The sequence below is a fragment of the Leuciscus leuciscus genome, assembly GCF_965113295.1.
Source record: "Leuciscus leuciscus genome assembly, chromosome: 25".
In the NCBI taxonomy this organism is placed as follows: domain Eukaryota; kingdom Metazoa; phylum Chordata; class Actinopteri; order Cypriniformes; family Leuciscidae; genus Leuciscus; species Leuciscus leuciscus.
In genome coordinates this window covers 21,779,349-21,799,033 of record NC_138724.1, presented here as the reverse complement: position 1 = coordinate 21,799,033, position 19,685 = coordinate 21,779,349, and the positions used below count along the sequence as shown (strand labels likewise).

General features: G+C 35.9%; 4 protein-coding genes across 4 annotated transcripts; 3 read left to right on the top strand and 1 right to left on the bottom strand.

Annotated features, from left to right (window-relative positions):
• Positions 1–470: 470 nt before the first annotated feature.
• Positions 471–2,958, top strand: LOC309490877 (olfactomedin-4-like). Its single transcript, XM_082160175.1, has 5 exons — positions 471–610; positions 770–892; positions 1,037–1,255; positions 1,752–1,905; positions 1,982–2,958. Exons 1-5 carry the CDS (start codon positions 554–556, stop codon positions 2,818–2,820), a joined length of 1,392 nt encoding a protein of 463 aa, XP_082016301.1. The 5' UTR covers positions 471–553; the 3' UTR covers positions 2,821–2,958.
• Positions 2,959–4,793: 1,835 nt separating this feature from the next.
• On the top strand, positions 4,794–8,169 carry LOC309490794 (olfactomedin-4-like). Its single transcript, XM_082160070.1, has 5 exons — positions 4,794–4,949; positions 5,088–5,210; positions 5,315–5,533; positions 6,327–6,477; positions 6,547–8,169. The coding sequence occupies exons 1-5, from the start codon at positions 4,893–4,895 to the stop codon at positions 7,374–7,376; spliced, it is 1,380 nt and encodes a 459-aa protein (XP_082016196.1). The 5' UTR covers positions 4,794–4,892; the 3' UTR covers positions 7,377–8,169.
• A 2,766-nt stretch (positions 8,170–10,935) lies between these two features.
• Positions 10,936–14,697, bottom strand: LOC309490790 (olfactomedin-4-like). The gene is made up of 5 exons (XM_082160060.1): positions 14,540–14,697; positions 13,914–14,072; positions 13,619–13,831; positions 12,144–12,276; positions 10,936–11,972 (listed from the first exon to the last, which is right to left on the bottom strand). The coding sequence occupies exons 1-5, from the start codon at positions 14,624–14,626 to the stop codon at positions 11,161–11,163; spliced, it is 1,404 nt and encodes a 467-aa protein (XP_082016186.1). The 5' UTR covers positions 14,627–14,697; the 3' UTR covers positions 10,936–11,160.
• A 389-nt stretch (positions 14,698–15,086) lies between these two features.
• On the top strand, positions 15,087–19,146 carry LOC309490791 (olfactomedin-4). Its single transcript, XM_082160061.1, has 5 exons — positions 15,087–15,245; positions 15,344–15,466; positions 15,588–15,806; positions 16,014–16,167; positions 16,265–19,146. The coding sequence occupies exons 1-5, from the start codon at positions 15,189–15,191 to the stop codon at positions 17,092–17,094; spliced, it is 1,383 nt and encodes a 460-aa protein (XP_082016187.1). The 5' UTR covers positions 15,087–15,188; the 3' UTR covers positions 17,095–19,146.
• The last annotated feature ends 539 nt before the right edge of the window (positions 19,147–19,685 follow it).

The following is a 19,685-nucleotide window of genomic DNA, read 5'->3' as shown; positions in this document are numbered from 1 at the left end:
TACATATATTATAAAGACTTCCGATGCAAAAGCCTCTAAAAGCCACCCATGTCAAAAATGAGATAATAATATTGAGTGAATGCTCTCCGCACATAGTCTACATTCATCAAATACTTTCACTTCAAACTCACTAAATCCCAGCCTCAGCCCAATCAGAAATGTCGGTAATGAGGTAGAAACCTATACAAGGTACAGCAAACCTATATAGGAGCCTGATAAAAATGTTAATATTAAAGAAAACCGTTAGACGGACTTAGAGGCTTTTGCATCTGAAGTCTTCATAATATGTATTATTATTATTATTATTAGCAGTATATATAATATTCAATCTGAGCTTTGAAATAGCTTTATATATATATATATATATAGTTAAGCAAACCCTTTTGCAATCTCAAAGTATTTGCAGGATCAGGTGATGAACTTCCTAATTTCATCATTTTTCTCATGTCAGCACTGTTGACTTACTGACCAATCCTGGGTTTGTGGCTTTAAATCTCTGCTTCTGTCTTTTTATTCTCAAGGCTACAGGATCTCAATCATTCCCAACTCAAACATGAGTCAGTCAAACATGTTCATTTTGATGGTCGTCATTCCTCTAATTTTATCACAGGTAAAATGTAACTGTCCTTTTATTAACATTGTTATTTTTTACATTGTTTCTGACACTATTTTTCAAAAAAGTGTTTAGCAAATTTAGTTTAGGTGTAATTTTGCTTGTATGTTGGAGTTAATTATGTTATGTAATAACCCTGTTATTCCGTCTCCACAGTCAACGAGAGGGAAGGACTGTGTGTGTGAGCTGCAAAATTCTGATCCTGCTTTTCCTGAGAATAAACTCAAGAACGTTGAGTTCACGACTTCAAAATGCATAGGGAACATCACTTCAGAAAAGGTATAAAAATATCAAAACATAGTATTGTGATTTTTATGATTTGAAAATCAGTCATGTAAGTTAAAAACTAATTTTACACTTTGCCATATAATTCTATACAATCTGTTATTAAAGCAAAACTGTGTTCTCTTCAAATGTGTGCAGATGACAGAGATTGACAGGCTTGTGTTGGGTCTACAACATCGTATCTGGCAGCTTCTGGACAATGTGTCCATGCTGGAAAAAGAAGACAATGGAAATCTGTATGCAGCCGTGTCTCTACGCATTATTGAATTAGAGTTAGCGGAGATTCAAGACCTTCTGGATAAACTCAACAGGACCACCAACAATTACCAGCTGCTCAGTGGACAGACTGCAGCAGAGGTGAATTTATCTACACCACAGCTCTTTTACATTTCTATTACAATTGTAAGCAATGTGTTTATTTCTAAGTGTCAAATTAATTCCTAATCAAAATGGATGATTTGTCCATATGTGTACAAAAAATATCAAAATATCAAACATATGGTTTCGTAGTCATATTAGGTGTCGCAGAACATCATTTTCAAAATGTATAACATTAAATTAAATGTTTAAAATAATTCAATGTTTATTTAAAATATTTGATCAAGCATTTAAGCATTTAAATACAGTGTATTTAAATTAATTTTAAATATTTAATTCATTTTATTTGTTTTTATTTTTTATTTTTGCATTATGTACAAATTTATGTCATTATGTTTATTATTTGCATTTTTTATTTTTTATTAAAATTTTTTTTGTTCTTTTCAGGTCCACTATTCCTCAAAACTATTTCACTGGGACATTTCGTGAATTATGTGCATTTTGCTTATTCTTATTTAAACCTTCATTCCTACAGCTTCAGGATATGGAGGAAACGATGGTGGAGCTGGAGAAGTTTGACCACACACTGGTGATGGTGAAAGAGCGAGAGAACCAGCGTGTTAAGAGGGACCTGGACCGGTGCAAAGATGTGCTCAATAGTACAACACCAGCTTCTACACTTTCCCCAGGCATGTATAAACTTACGTAGCCACAGCTACACCCCTGTGTTAATGTACTAGACTTACATATTTGCTTTATTTTTAGGTCACTGTGGTCTGGGCCACATGGTCAATGTTTCAGGACCTAGAACATATTCCCTCACTGTGTATGGAACATCCTACACTTTCGGTGCTTGGGGTCGAGATGCAAAGCCGGCTCCAGGAGACGAGAACAAGTACTGGCTCGTGGTGCTGTCAAGTAGTAATGTACATGGCAACTTTATCCGCCAGTACAGTAGTATGAGTACTATTACATTGGGTATAGGACCAACAGATACCTATATATCAAGCTCCAACCCCACAACAAACACAATTCAGGGGCCAAACATGGTCATGTACGGCAATGCACTCTATTATAACTGTTACAACACACACTCCGTCTGTCAGTTCAACTTGACGACTCGTTCTGTCAGTACTGTTGCTTTACCTAATGATGCAGGTTTCAACAACAAGTTTCCTTTCGCACACCTCGGCACAACATACACCTATACAGATATGGATTTTGCCACAGATGAATCGGGCGTCTATGTTATATACGCAACCACAAGCAACTTTGGAAATGTGATGATCAGTAAAGTTGAGACTAGTAACCCTCCTGTTTTGAACCAAACATGGTCCACTTCTCTTCACAAAAGAACTGCCACAAACACCTTCATGGTGTGCGGTGTGCTTTATGCTACTCGTTACCTAGATAAAGAAATAGAAGAGATCTTTTACTCTTATGACACCAAAACCAACGAAGAGCGATACGATTTGAAAATTCACATTAAGAAGATGCAGACTAATATTAAGTATATGAATTATAACCCCAGAGATCATTTGTTGTATGTCTACAGTGATGCCTACATTGTGACATATGAAACCATGTTTCAGGAAGTTCACTGAACTATACTGTTTCGTGTCTTTTATTTGCCAATACATGTAATGATTTTACATATTTCATGTGGTTCTGTAAAGGGAAAATCATTTAAATAGGCTATGTATTACATTTTGGTTGTTGAAATAAAATTTGAGTGAAAAATTTGTGTTGGTTTATTAATCCGTAATAACCCATTGTGTGCTGACACTACCCTTTGTTGTGTGTGTGCAGCGCTGTTATTTCAGTTCAACTTTTTGTTAAAGGGTTGGTTCACCCAAAAATGAAAATTCTGTCAGTAATTACTCACCCTCATGTTGTTCCAACCCCGTAAGACCTTTGTTCATCTTCGGAACACAAATTAAGATATTTTTGATTAAATCTGAGAGCTGTCTCACTCCTCCATGGGCTTCTAAGACATTATAACTTGCTGGCCCAGAAAATGTATTAAAGACATCTTTAATATAGTCCAAGTGACTCCAGTGGCTCAATCTTAAGTTTATAAAGCGACGAGAATACTTTTTGTGCGCAAAAACAAACAAAAATAACGACTTTATTCCACTTTTCATTTCCTTCTCTCTGGGCCTCGAGTCTTTTCACATAGTTTTTAAGCGTAGCGCTTCTGTGTTGCACGTCACCACGTATCACACACATGACCAGCGTCGCCCAATAGTAAGCCTACGTGGTGACCTGCAACACAGACGCGCTACGCTTAAACACTACGTGAAAAGACTCGAGGCCCAGTTAAAAGCCCTTTAAAAGTTGTCTTACCTGTGAAGGTGATCAAGTGACAATGATCTGCTTCCCAAGCTGATATTTCAAATTGAATCCTGAGGCAGGATAGCTTGAGGTGTCTACAATTACTTTATATAACAATAATAACAGCTGCATTTGGCCATTATACTTTTGTGTATTTTTAACAGTGTTGGGGAAAGTTACTTTTAAAAGTAATGCATTACATTTTTTGCGTTACTCCCCAAAAAAGTAACTAATTGAGTTACTTTTAGTTACTTGCGTTACTTAGTTACTTTTTATGAAAATGAATGCGTTACATTACTTTTGCGTTACTTTTCTCACCTGGCCTGGGCTTTCTTATTAGTTTTTTTAATAACAACAAAAACAGTTATATTTTTGGCAAATGTTAAGGCCCTTTCACACCAAAAGTGAAATGAATAAGCCTCGGGCTGAAGGGTTGAAATGCATATTTACGCCTGTACAGTAGCAGCTCAAACAAACCTTTCAGCTGCTCCTGTTCTGGATTAAAGAACAATAGGATACAGTTCAATACTCTTATTTCTAAATCTAATCTAAAGTCATTTTTGCTTATTAGTATGGTTGAATTAGATCATTGAAGGTAAGCAGCAAAGACCTCGCTTAATAAAGTGAGATTCAATACATAAAGTATATTTGTGTAATTTAATATAGCTTTATAAAAGTTTTGCAACACTTTCTTTATCTCAACATATACACATATATAAACATATATAAACATATAACTACCATCATACCCAATAAGGCAGACCTGACTCTTTCCTTACCTGAATGCACATGTGCACATCTGGGTTCCCTTTTTTGTCTATCTTCAAACTTGTACAAAAACACTAGATGTTGCAAACATTGTATAAAGCAACATTGTGGTGAGACTGTGAGGCAAAACATTTGCCAATTCATGATTAAATAAAGCTTATCACAGTTAGTAATCATTACAATTTTACTTTGCTCATGGACCCACCAAATGTGTCTACAGAGATAAGACAACACATCCTCTCTTACTTTTTCATTTGTAATTTTTCACATGATTTTTAAACAAACACATTTCATTATTTTTTTACACAAATAAAAGATCTAAGTGACAATAAAGTATGAAACTGAGAAATTCGCCATTAAATCTTCACCACCATTCATTCATTTCAGTATCATTTAGACGTTAAGAAAAGGTTGGAAATTAAAAGCAAGCTCTGTTGCAACAAATGACCTCCACCCACAGACATGAAGATGTCTCTAACTTTTAATATTTCACCATAATGATATGTCTTTGAAACTCTGCTGCTGCCACACAAAGTTGTTTATTTTGAGGTTTTAAGGTTAATTTCCTTTAGAGATGAGTCAGTCTAATCTATTCATTTCGATGATTATTATTCATCTAAGTTTTTCTCAGGTAAGAAAAATAAAGTCACTTTACTATTGATACCTTATTTCTCAAAGTACTGTGTCTAATATATTGTAGAGTGCATATATTGTTTGAAAGTGGTTTTATTCTTGTATAATGTATTTTCCTGTTATTTGGTCACCATAGTCAGTGAGAGGAAAAGAATGTGTGTGCGATCTAAAAAATGTAGAGCCTCCTTTTCCTACGAACGAACTAACAAAAGTAGAGACCACTGCTTTACAATGCATTGAGACCATCACTTCAGAAAAGGTACAAAAAGATATTTAAATGACATCTTTTCCCCTCTTATTATATTTAATTCAATTGAGTTTTAAATCAAATTATAATGTCATTAATAATGTAAATATCTGCAGATGACAGACTTAGACAGACTTGTGCTGGGTCTACAACAACGCATCAAGCAACTGGAGGAAAACATGATCATGCTAGAAAAGGAGGATGACAGGAATCTATATGGAGCCGTTTCTCTACGCATCATCGAGTTAGAGAGCGCAGAGATTCAGGACCTCCTCGACAAACTCAACAGGACCACCCAAAATTACCAGCATCTCGGTGTACAGACTGCAGCTCAGGTGACTTGCTGTACAAAAAAGTGCATATCCATTGCAATGTAAAGTATTTCCTTTCCAAGAAAAAGCACTAAAATAATAATCACAAACAGAAAATAAAAATCATGTAAGTAGTTTTAATTGTAAATGTAAATAACAGAACTTACTGTAAGTCAACTTACAACTTAAGTCAATATACATCACATAAAACACAATAACCTCAAAGTGACAATCTCAAAAATAAATTTAAAAACATCATAAATATTATATAATATAGGTAAAACTTCACAATAAATTATGTTTTGTTAACATTAGTTAATGCATTATCTAACATTAACAATGAGCAATATATTTTTTAAGCATTTATTAATCTTTGTTAATCTTATTCAGTAAAAAAAATATTATTCGTTGTTTGTTTATGTTAGTTCACAGTGCATTAACTAATATTAACAAATGCAACTTTTGATTTGAATAATCTATCACTAAATATTAACATTTACAAAGAATTATAAATGCTGTAGAAGTGTTGTTCATTGTTAGTTCATGTTAACTAATGTTAACAAACTAAACCTTATTGTAAAGTGTTACCATGATGTAGATCTTCAAATGATCAGATAACAATGTAAAAGAAAATGACTTTTTAAATAAAAATGTTAATATAAATTGCCTTAAACCTGGAAATGTTCCACTACGCACATCTGACACTAATGTTAATTAAATGTAGATGATAAATGATGGGGCATTTTTGCTGTTTTTTGTTTTTTTTACCTTACTTGTTTTTTAACTGCCCAAATTCTTATTTTTCACCCTTTCGTAGCTTGAAGATATGAAAGACACAATGGTGGAGTTGGAGAAGTTTGACAAAATGCAAGTAATTAAGAAATATAGAGAGAGCCACATCAAGAAAAACTTGGAACAGTGCAAAGAAGAGCTCAAGGCTACAGCAGCGCCTCCAACAGTTTCCTCAGGTACGCTAAAGTCCCCAATAGTCCACATTTTTTTGGTTGTACATTACACAGTTTTTCTTCTGTTTTTAGGTCGCTGTGGTCTGGGCCGTATGATCAGTGTGGTGGGACCTAGAATTTATTCCCTCACGGTCTACAGCACCTCCTATACTTATGGTGCTTGGGGTCGAGATGTAAAGCCGGCTCCAGGAGGCGAGAACAAGTACTGGCTCGTGGTGCTGTCAAGTAGTAATGTATATGGCAACTTTATCCGCCAGTACAGTACCTTGAGTACTCTTTTATTAGGTATAGGATCAACAGATACCTATATATCAAACTCCAACCCCACAACAAACACAATTCAGGGGCCAAACATGGTCATGTACGGCAATGCGCTCTACTATAACTGTTACTACACATACTCTATCTGTCAGTTCAACTTGACGACTCGTTCTGTCAGTACTGTTGCTTTACCTAAAGATACAGGTTACAACAACAAGTTTCCTTTCGCACACCTCGGCACAACATACACCTATACAGATATGGATTTTGCCACAGATGAATCGGGCGTCTATGTTATATACGCAACCACAGGCAACTTTGGAAATGTGATGATCAGTAAAGTTGAGACTAGTAACCCTCCTGTTTTGAACCAAACATGGTCCACTTCTCTTTACAAAAGAACTGCCACAAACACCTTCATGGTGTGCGGTGTGCTTTATGCTACTCGTTACCTAGATAAAGAAATAGAAGAGATCTTTTACTCTTATGACACCAAGACAAAAGAAGAGCGCTTTGATTTGAAAATTAATATTAAGAAGATGCAGACTAATATTCAGTTTCTAAACTATGACCCCAGAGATCATCTGCTGTATGTCTACAGTGATGCCTACGTTCTAACTTACGAGCTCATCTTTCAGTAAGTCTCCAATGAACTTGAACAATGAACTTGTAATCAATCGCTATAGAAACAAACATGGGTAACAATGGGGACAAACAAGGCAGCAAAGGAAACAAAGGCAAGTCAAGTCACCTTCATTTCAGTTAAGTATAGTTGAGTTTATTGTCCTTTCGGAAATTCTTTTTTTTTTTTGTCTGTGGCATGCCCTTCAGTCATCACCAACACCAAATGACAAATACAGACAAACATCAAAAATACAAAAGTACCTTACAAAATAAAACAGACATCAACAGCATCCCTCTCGCAACAGCAAAATCACTGCCAAATATGTCATTTATATAGCGCTTTTGACAATACAGATTGTTTAAAGCAGCTTTACAGTGATAATAGGAAATTAATGCAACAAAGATTGTTAATAACTTAGGGGCCACTTACACGACACCGTTTTCAACTGAAAACAGAAAACCCTTAATGCGTTCTGGCTGTTCATTTACACTACAACGGCGTTGTGGTGGCCTGAGAACGCAAATAGATTTCAATGTGCAAGTTTTTGAAACGGGTTTTGAAAGCGATACCATTATCATCTCTGTGTAAACTTCAAAAACGTGAATCTGTGAAAACATTGATGGCATGTACATGCGTATTATGTGTTTAGTCTATAGGCATGCGATGATTCCAAAAAGTCCACATAGTAAAAGATGTGTCATTGCAGTCAAGAGCACAAAATATTGTTGATAGTCACAATATACCATCATCTGTGATCATCACTTACTTGTTTGTGATTGCTGTTCAATAAAGCACTGTGTTGTCACCGATCCACCTCTCTCTGTGTCTGCTATCTCCTAACAGAATGGAATCCATACTGGATTTTTCAGCAGGTTTCTCAAATTGTTTGGCCATGGGACTCACATTTCCCTATGATCACTAAGCCACAACTCAATTTTACACAATTTCTAAATGTATATATTATTAAATATATATACTGTATATTTAAATTGAAAATATTAAAAAGCAGTCCCAAACAAGCTTTTGTTAATACAATAAAGTTAGTCAGTTAGTAGAAGCTACTGTACCACAGTCATTAAAAAAAATATGCAAAAATAACACAAAGTGAAAATAAAGTGGCATTTTGTGGTTACAGAAACAAGTTACCATGATAATAGATACACAATACTACAATGAACTCCATAGAATGAAGTCCATACCTGCAAGCAAATCCTTCCCACCTAACTCACAACATACCAGTAAAGTAATTCATACTTTTTTAGTAAGGACTTAATAATTGACAACATAACTACGACGTTGCATGCTAGTAATTTCTGGATCCGACGGCATCAGTTTGATAAATATTTGAAAATTCTTGAGTAAGAAACATGGGGGGAACAGAATCCGACGGCAAACAATTCAGCTGTCGGAATCCGTAGCAACAGTTTAAAGATTAATTTTTTGCCGTTGTTGCTGGTTAAACTCCATCCACACAAGGAATAAAATAAGCATCTTTTAAACCACTACATGTACCCCCATATTTCTTACAAAATGAGGTTCTAATATTTACAAACCTGAATCCAGCTACATGGTCCCTATAACCCCGTGGGCAGTTTGCTGACTTAAAGTACAGGTGTGCTTTGGGTGACCCGAGTTCAAATCCCAACTCGTGTACCTTTTGCTGATCCTGTCCTCCGCTCTCTCTCCCACTTGGCTTCTTTTCTACATTCTGTCCAATTATGATAAAAGGCAAAAACGCCAAAAAATAAATCTTTAAACTGGATCCTTTTTCAAATACAAGGTCAATATTGATTTTCACTAACGAGAAAACAACAAATTATCCGTGAATTTATATTATTGAACTAAGCTTTAGGAGCTTTCCATCTTTACTCTCCTCCCTGTTACGTTGCATTCGGAGATCGACTATTTTTGACTGACAAAATGCCGGCGGAAGGAAACACAGTGAGTTGTAAACTCTTTTAGTAAACTCTTTGTACAAAAACAATGTTGTCAATGCTCGAGTTCATGTGTAGAGCCCCTGGTGATACTTCGAGCAAAGTTTCATGTTGTGTCGAACCTTCTTAGTGTTTTAAAAATAGCGATTTTTTATGCTATCATAAAAGTGCCCCAAGCACTCCCATTCAAAAGGCATTTAAAGGGGACATATCATGCCAAATGCACTTTTTTAGCCCTTAAATGCATTTTGTTATATTTGGAGTGTTTAGAAGTACAGCAAATATGAAATTATTCTCTTCAAGTGCTTCGTTGATATCTTTATATTCTGTTTTGGTCATATTTTTCAACCTGTTCCGATTTTTCTGTTATCTATGACGTTTTGTGAACTATTACGTCACAGTATTTGCAGCGGAACTGCCAAATAAGGACATTGACTTCCGGCCCAACACTTCGAGCAATCCGCCATTGTTATTTCTCGCTACAATTTTGTAGTCCAAGCTAAAGGATGCAGAAGTTACGAGAGGGTAAGTTAAAATGTTCGGTTGTTGGATGTAGTAACCCACACGCTTCATTACACCGTCTAATGTAGATGAATTGCCGCGCTTGTGACAGGACGCATGTTTAACTGAAAGAACGAGCAGAGAGAGAGAGACCCCGGTCGCGCGCGCGCTCACTCTCTCTCTTCAGAGCCAGGCGAAAGTGTAAACAAGACATCACCGTCTCCAAACTAGACGCTGTCTTGCTCTCTCTCCCTCGCACATATTAATCAAAATAAATCGACACGGTGGTAAAAGGTCGGAAGACCAAAGTTTCATGTGTGAATACAGTAACACACCATTGCGATACATACATCCATATGAAGACGTTGTTCTGCAGGTTCGTCGTCTTAATTTTCATCTCGCTCCTGCTCCGACTCTGGCTCGAACATGTAAGGCTGGCTGGACAAGTCTTCCGTTGTTGACATTTTGTTAATAACGTGTGAATAAAAAGTTTCTGTGCCACTAGATAATCGTATCTCTGCTATCAAACTACAAAAATGGCCGAACGGGGTGGAGTTGAACCTCTGCAACCTGGAGAGGGGGCGGGGTATGAAGTGTCTCAGTTGTATTTAAAGAGACCGCACCAAAACGAGTTGCTCTAAGACGCACATCAGAAAAGGGGTAGAAAAGGGGCCTGTGGAGCTATAATAATGAGGAATTCAGACCCAAGCATTGCAGTTCCGTTTTATATAGACTACAAATGTATGATTTATGTGTAAAAAGGAACAATTTAAAAGCATGATATGTCTCCTTTAACCTAAAACGAAAATACGGTCAAACTTAAAAGTGCCGTGTCCATTCTAATTATGCTTTTAAATGAAAGTTTGCCTCGAGTAGATTAACAAAAAGACCCTAGGTTGCATTTTGGCTAGAGTTACCCTTTAACTGATCAAGCATGTGATTTTAAAAAAGGCCTTTCTTTTTGCAGTAATGCCAGATAGGAAAATGAACGTCGACTTTCAAGTAGCCTATGGACTGATGAGATCACATTTAGTATATTGCTGTATGTGTTGTGACATTACAGTACTGAAAGAAAGTGTGCAGTTCGCAACAATATTTAGTAAAAAAAAGTTTTTAAAAAAGACACATGCTTCATTAGAGCATATTTATTAAGCATTTATTAATCTGTATTAAGAACCTTTATTGTAATAACAAAAAAACACTTCAAAAGACTTAGTCACATAACGATATAGCGCAAAAAAACTAGATTAACCACTGCATATTTTGAGATTTACTGCATGCTGTGCAATTTGGACTCACATAAACTATATGGTATTGCTTTTTTTTTGTTGCTTTTTTCTTTTTTTTGCTGCATATGAAAGACTCTCAGTTGAAGGTATCATATGCTAACAGATAGGCATCATTATACATGTAAAGTCTCCTGTCAACAGGATTGTAGTTCAGATTGGCTATTCCAGCAGAAACCTTCTCAAAAGCCAAAGAAAGAGTGTTTATCTCTTGGCCAGTGGTTGTATCAAAGGCATAAAACACCTCTTCTTGGTAAGTATTAACATAGCGTGTAGCGTACAGGACCCCGCACACCATAAACGTGCTGGTGATGGATCTTTTAAAGAGATGTGTCTTCCAGGTGTGGGTGATATTGAGCTCCAGCGGGTCTAAGCGACTCACAACAATGTTGCCGTGGTTCTCCTCGGTGGCGTATATCACCCACACGGCGTCTTGGTCAGCCTCCAGGTCGATGTCTGTCCAGTCACGGCAGCTGTAGTAGCAGAAAGGGAACTTGTTGTCGATTCCGGCATCATCCAGTTTTACACGCTTGGTTGCTTGTGTTGTAATGTTAAAGCTACAGATCTCAGCAGTGCCATAGCATTGGTAAAATACAGTATTGTCGTACAGTATAGTGCCAGAGCCCTGAACAGCATTTTTGTGGCTGTAGGATGATGCGATGGATTCATCTTTGTAGTTCTTGTTGGCCATGAAGTCTTCGTACGAGTTGTACATCCTGATTGTGTTCCCATGCTTGTGTCCACTCACCAGACAGTGTTCCCAATAACGTTCCTTGCTGTTCTGTTTGGCATCCCTACCCCAAGCACCTGAGATATAGGACTTGCTGATGGAATTGAGCTTGGTGACAACTGGAGAACTTATGGTGGACATAATACGCTGATGACAAGTGCCTGCAAATACATCGTATGGATTGGTCATATGTTCAATATTCAGGTAAACATATTTTACTGTCTCTTTCATGAAAAGAGCAAACCAATTTTCACAATGCTGTTGAACACATCAATGAGATCACAACGTAAATGTCAAAACATTTCTCCTCTCACTGAGAGTCATGTACTTACTTCTGAAGTCTCCAGGTATAGTTTTGCAGGTCTGTGCTCTGTTGTTGAGGTCACGTAGCCTTGTTTTCATTGTCTCTAGATTGAAGACGTTGCTTTTGTACATGTTCTGGACTTCCTTCTTTGCCCTAGTCAACTGAGAGAAACAGAATATCTTTGAATCCATTGGGAAATCTGTTTTTCGTCTTCCATTTTTTGGCGAATCTTTTGTTCATTTGCAATGAATGAATTTTCAATTCATGGAACTTAAATAAGGAGCAAACCGTAATCAAAAAACATTTTCTGCCGCTTCTGATTTTTGGATACAAATGCAGACTAAACATGAGCTTCATGGAACAGCAGTTATAATTAATAATGTCTTACACTGTAGATTTAAATGTTTCTCATTCAAAACTCATATGACTTCAGAAGACTTGTAGCACCAATTGTTATTGTTGACTAAAACTACTAAAAATAGTTTTTGGTAATTGAAATAAACCTTCAATTACGAATTGAAAAGTATTTGACAGTTACAAATACTTCAATTAAGTATCTATATATATATATAGGAGGTGTAAGTGTGTAACGATACACGTATTCGTATTGAACCGAAGTTTGGCAGGAATAGTAAAATGCTTTCAAGTACATCACATATATTTTCTAGCACTTCAAAACTCAAATATGATCATATATTTAAATGTTATTTTTAATGTGATGACCAAAACATTATTTTGTTCATCCTTCAAAGATTACCCCCATTTATAAAATTAAAAGTTTCTAGATGTAGGAAAAAAACAGACTTATTTAAAAATAAAAAAGACATTAATTTCCACTCTCAAATATTTATTTTTTAATCGTTTTGTTTTTGAATTATTTCGACATTTTGAGTAAAATTGCTGCCCTCAAATGTTAACCTGGAGCCTTGCAAACTTAAAATAAAACTAAAATAAAATAAACCTTTGTTTATAACTAGGCTACTACAATAATACATTTCATTTTTCATAAGGAGCGGTTTTTGTTTTATATGCTGCTAAGAAGACCCCCCAGAAGATGGGTCAAGTATAGCTCCATCATTGTTCAAAGTAAAAAAAGATCATACTTTATGATGTTAGTTTTAATTTAAAAATAAATAAATAATAAATAAAAAAATCAAGGGAATTTCTCTGGCATTTCTTTCTTTTTGCTGTATCGAAAACGTACCGAACCGTACCCAACCGTCACCACTGTATCGTATTGATCCGAACCGTGAATTTTGTGAACCGTTACACCCCTATATATATATATATATATATATATATATATATACACACACACACACAAACAAATATAATATAATATGATATAATGTAACAAAATTACGAAAATTAAAGCTAAAACAGAATTTTAATAAAACACTATAAATAACATGACAAATCATATGGACTACATTTATGGTGCTTTTTATGTTGTTTGGGTTTTTTTTTTTTGGAGACCTAGTCACTATTTTAAGAAAGCTCTACCTCCTTCAGAAGGTCATTGGTCTCTTTGCTGGGGCTTTTCTTGTGAGCATCACTGGCAGTATAATAGATTTCGTCAAGTTCCTCCATCAGCTGTCGCAGGTGAAGGGCGTTGTACAGGCCTTTTGTGTTCAGATACTCAAACTGTTTTAGGCGGGCTGTGATGTTCTTAAGAGTGAGTTCCATCTTTGGCAGTTGTACATTTCTGTCCTTTACCTGGAAGTTTACAACGCAAATGAGTTCACTGACATTATTTACTTCAAGAATGAATCTACAGTATGACTTTAAAGGATCTCACCTTTTTATGAAACTGTATAAGGTTGTCCTCACAGGTCTGGACTTGATTTGCGACTTCCTCGAACTTCACAGTGGGGAAAGCCCAGATAGAGCTGCTTAATTTACACACGCAGGAATCATTCGTCTGTTCACCTTGAATTCTCTGAGCCTGGACAGTCGCCTGATTACACACATAAACACATAAAAACACAAGATATTGAATGCAATTCAAAATTCTTCAAATTCTGCCTTTTACTGAATATTTGCCTTTAATTATAGTTAAACAATTACATGAAAACTTAATGCAATTTTGAGAACAAAAAAGATTATTAACTTTATTTGATTGTATTATAATAATTTATTTAACAAAAAAAGGTTTAACAAAATAACCTTGTTAATTGTTACCTTAATTAATGCTTCAATAATTTTTGGGAGTCAAATAATGAGATCTATTATATAACCACTGTAATATGTACAGAAAATAATTATAATTATAAACAATACTGTATATTCATATTTCATTTTATATAATTAATAAACATACATAGACATATCCAGATTAACTAACATATTAGTACAAATTCATTTTATTCCATTAAAAAAATAAGACATTAAAGAAATCCAAAACATATAAAAGATGGGACTTACTATGACTGTGAGGACCAACAGGTACGAGAGCATGATGAGCAAATAACCCCGAAAGGCTAGAAGTCCTGCTTTAATCAAAACAGACATTTTGATGTTGCAAATACATAAAGTATTACAAAAGAACTTTAGAAGAAAAAACCAAACCAACACACATCTCACAACATATCTGCAATATCACCGTTGTGGTCAGACTGTGAGGCAAAACAAATGTCGAAAATGTGTCAGGTCATGATTAGGCAACGCAGTAAACAATACAATTTTCCTTTACTCATTGACCCACTGTAACAAATTTCTAACCTCCCCAACTCAAAATTTTCTAGTGACTGGTCACATCTAAATTTTTCAATTGGCCCAAGTGAAATTCTGTCAATTATCAAATTAAATTTACAGAATTGAACTTGGGCCAATTGAAAAATTTAGATGTGACCAGTCACTAGAAAATTTTGAGTTGGGGAGGTTAGAATTTTTTTTACAGTTAAGGTGTCCACAAAGATAAGACGAAGATTGCAACAAACTGTTCCACCCACAGAAATAAAGAAGTATCTCTCTCCTTTTTTTATCAGTTATTTCACCATAATGATATAGCTTTAAAACTCTGCTGCTGCCACCAAACATTGTTTATTATAGGGTCCACTTTCTACCTTCAGACATGAGTCAGTCTAATATATTCATTTTGTTGATCCTCATTCCTCTAACTTTCACTCAGGTAAGAAAGAAATATATTCCTACATGACTATAAAATTCTAAATTATGTGTTTCTGCTTGTTTTATATAATTTAATTTCCTGTCATCTGGTCATCACAGTCAGTGAGAGGGAAGGTGTGTGTGTGCAACCTAAAAAATTCAGATCCTGTTTTCCCTGAGAAAACACTCAAGAACGTAGAAACCACTTCCTTACAATGCATTGGGACCATCACTTCAGAAAAGGTAGAATGAAATTATTTAAAAGTATATTTTTTCTCTCTCATTTTATCTGTTGTTCAAACTTATTTCAAATAACTAAATTAAATAAAATTCTAATTAATAGTGTTAATGTAAATAACTGCAGATGACAGACTTAGACAGACTTGTGCTGGGTCTACAACAACGCATCAAGCAACTGGAGGAAAACGTGATCATGCTAGAAAAGGAGGATGACAGGAATCTATATGGAGCCGTTTCTCTACGCATCATCGAGTTAGAGAGCGCCGAGATTCAGGACCTCCTCGACAAACTCAACAGGACCACCCAAAATTACCAGCATCTCAGTGTACAGACTGCAGCTCAGGTGACTTGCTGTACAAAAAAAAGTGCTTTGTCATTATTATTATTTTTTCTAATATTAATTTATTTGGTTCTTTTGTGTTTCTGTAATAATTAATTTTTACATAAATAAAAAAGTATATCCAAGTTTTAATAGGCACATCTGTTGTCTTAAAACAACAGATATACAGGTTAAATAACAAAATAAAAAAAATTTGATATTTTCTTAAAGCTTGAAGATATGAAAGACGCAATGGCGGAACTGGAGAAGTTTGACAACATGCAGGTGATAAAGACAAATAGAGAGAACCAGCGCGTTAAGAGGAACCTGGAACAGTGTAAAGAAAAGCTCAATGCTACAGCAGCACCTCCTACAGTTCCCCCAGGTTTGCTAAGACCCCAATAATCACTTAACTCAAGCTTTCTGCGCTTTTTCATTATTAACCACAGCAGAAAGTCTTACGTTTTTGTTTCTCTTTGTAGCCCGCTGTGGTCTGGGCCGTGTGATCAGTGTGGCGGGACCTAGAACGTATTCCCTCACGGTCTACAGCACCTCCTATACTTATGGTGCTTGGGGTCGAGATGCAAAGCCGGCTCCAGGAGACGAGAACAAGTACTGGCTGGTGGTGCTGTCAAGTAGTAATGTATATGGCAACTTTATCCGCCAGTACAGTACCTTGAGTACTCTTTTATTAGGTATAGGACCAACAGATACCTATATATCAAACTCCAACCCCACAACAAACACAATTCAGGGGCCAAACATGGTCATGTACGGCAATGCGCTCTACTATAACTGTTACTACACATACTCTATCTGTCAGTTCAACTTGACGACTCGTTCTGTCAGTACTGTTGCTTTACCTAAAGATACAGGTTACAACAACAAGTTTCCTTTCGCACACCTTGGCGCAGCATACACCTATACAGATATGGATTTTGTCACAGATGAATTGGGCGTCTACGTTATATACGCAACCACAGGCAACTTTGGAAATGTGATGATCAGTAAAGTTGAGACTAGTAATCCTCCTGTTTTGAACCAAACATGGTCCACTTCTCTTTACAAAGGGACTACCACAAACACCTTCATGGTGTGCGGTGTGCTTTATGCTACTCGTTACCTAGATAAAGAAATAGAAGAGATCTTTTACTCTTATGACACCAAGACAAAAGAAGAGCGCTTTGATTTGAAAATTAATATTAAGAAGATGCAGACTAATATTCAGTTTCTAAACTATGACCCCAGAGATCATCTGCTGTATGTCTACAGTGATGCCTACATTCTAACTTACGAGCTCATCTTTCAGTAAGTCTCCAGTTATTTAAAACATGACTATAGCTGCATCCCATTTCACATACTGTCTGTACTAAATAGTATGCAAGATTAGAAATAGTACATCGCAAATGATCAGATAGTAGATAGATTTTTTTTTTAAGTGTGTATTTGCAGGGTTAAGATAATTAAGTTAAATGCTAATGCAAGGCACTGAATATATCAGTTGCTAATTTTAGTTTTTACATCTAAAACAGATTACATCTACTTTCAAAGAGTCTGTGGTATCGATAAAATTTGGTCCCACTTTATATTAGGTGTCTTTAACTATGCAGTGTACTAACATTTAAATTAATAATTTGATAAAATACACTGATTTTGTACATAAATGTTTTTACACTAAACTTATATTGTAAAAATTGATTTCTGTAATTAGTGTGATTACCCCATTGACCCTTCCCTTACCCTTAACCCTGCCTTAAACCTAACCATACCACCAAACCTGTCCCTGACCTACCCATATCTCCTCAGTCGCAGCAAAAGTGTTTTGAAATACAATATGAACACAACAATTGCATTGTACTATTTTTTTATGAAAGTACATAGCAGTTAACACCTAATATAAAGTGTGACTGGAAATGTCAGTAAATATTGTAGTATTATGTACAATTGCTAGTGTCTTATTATATTATACATTAAAAAGTATATACATTCCCATCACCAATGAAGTATGTAAATGTACTGTAGAGAAGTATGTTAATTGAAATGCAGCTTATGAATGTTTTTTTCACTGCATAATTTTTCATCTTTAAATGCTTAGCTTTGTCATGCATGTGAGGTGAAGAAATTCACAAATGTATCGCATTTTGTTTCTTGAAATAAATTACAGCAAAGTTTATAAAATGTGTGCGCTGGATTACTACTGCACACAAATTATGACAAGAACAATTATGACAAAAAGTTTATGATGGCATAAAAGACAATTTTTTAAAACTTTTTATCTAATAATTATGACTTACCCATCTTTTTTAGTATGTGGCAGAAATAGGTTTCCATAAAAGCAACTTAGAGCTATTTATATATACGTGTGTGTGTGTGTATGTGTGTGTGTGTTTCATGGGAGTTGATACAAGTCAGGCTGCAAGAAAATAACTAAAAGACCTGATCCTGTTTGTATATCCATTTTTATTTGTTGCACGTTCATATTTGTAGTACACAGACAGTGACAGCTTGTATATAGATATACATATTACATAAACACATTATTTTTCATAGTTGTCTTATGGTAAAGCAGGTTAAGAGTGACTCCTACTGTATCTTTAGACATATTTGTAACAACCAGCCCCCTTCCAGAAAAAACAAAAACATCAACAACTTATTGCTTAATATAAAACAATGGCTAATCGTAACAATTGTAATCATATTATTAATAATAATACTCATTGAATTCTCACAAGAAGAGATGCAACACGTGGTTAAATAAGAATTACTATATTATAAAAAAAAAGCAACTCAAGGAAAATCCAAAGTATAACAGTTCCACATGACAAAGCTAGTGGTACGGACCTATTTTTAGATTTACGCCCTAAAAACAGCAAGTATCTACAGCGTAGAAGACTGAGAAGGGAAGGGTTGAAAGGGAAGGCAGGTGTGGCAGGTCAAACTGGTGCAAGCCCCGATTCGAGTAAAGGTGATATGGGGCCACGGCCACATCGACAATACTGTACAGCACTTCCAAAGGACATTATACATTCAGGGCCCCCCGGGCAGAGATCAGGGATCGGAGAAAAAATGTACCTTTGAAAGGTGGGCATGCTCTTTATCTCTTAATAAGAGCTAACAACTGCATACTTCAGACGGGAAATCAGGAAAACAACACAAACACGAGGTTGCATTCTCAAAACTCATACAAATCAATACTGGGGAAGAACATGTGTTTGTCTATTGAGTCTTTAGGAGGAAACCTGTCGATATTTTGAATTTGTCTTTAACCCTCTTGCTTTGAGTTTGAACACCCTCCATGGGTCCTTTCGTTCCATCTCTCCCTCTCTTTCTTTTTTCACATTCACTGTTTATTCAGTTTCATGCATTCATCTTTCTCTTTGTACAGTATCTACAGTACTGCGCCCAGCTTTGCACGGAGTGAGGTCGATCACGATGCGTTGCCTGGGTCGATAGCCCTTTGGGGGTGACTGGAAGTGTCTGTGAGGGGCGGGGCACCTTGTTTTTGGGGGGTTGGGTTTGTCGGGGGGTGGGATTTGCCCTACATTCCGAGCTTGGAGCAGACATGCTCCAGAAAGCCCCGCCCCTTACAGACAAACACACAGGAAACACCCCTGAAAAGTAGTAATTGTGCACTTCCTGTTTGAGGAAGCTGCAGGAAAACTGACATTCAATAAGACAGAAAAGAGCGAGCGTGGAATGCAAAGTCAATGGTTGCTTCGCCCTCGTAAGTCCCATGTTAGCAGCTCCGGCCAATCAGATCTGAGCTCATGTCAGTCATCTCTGGAAGTTAATTCAATTTCATTCATTTATTTGTTCAATCATATATTTGCCCATTTATTTGCTCATTTATTTTGTTTGTCCGCTGATTTGTTCATTCATTCATGTGAATGTTTGTGGTGCTTT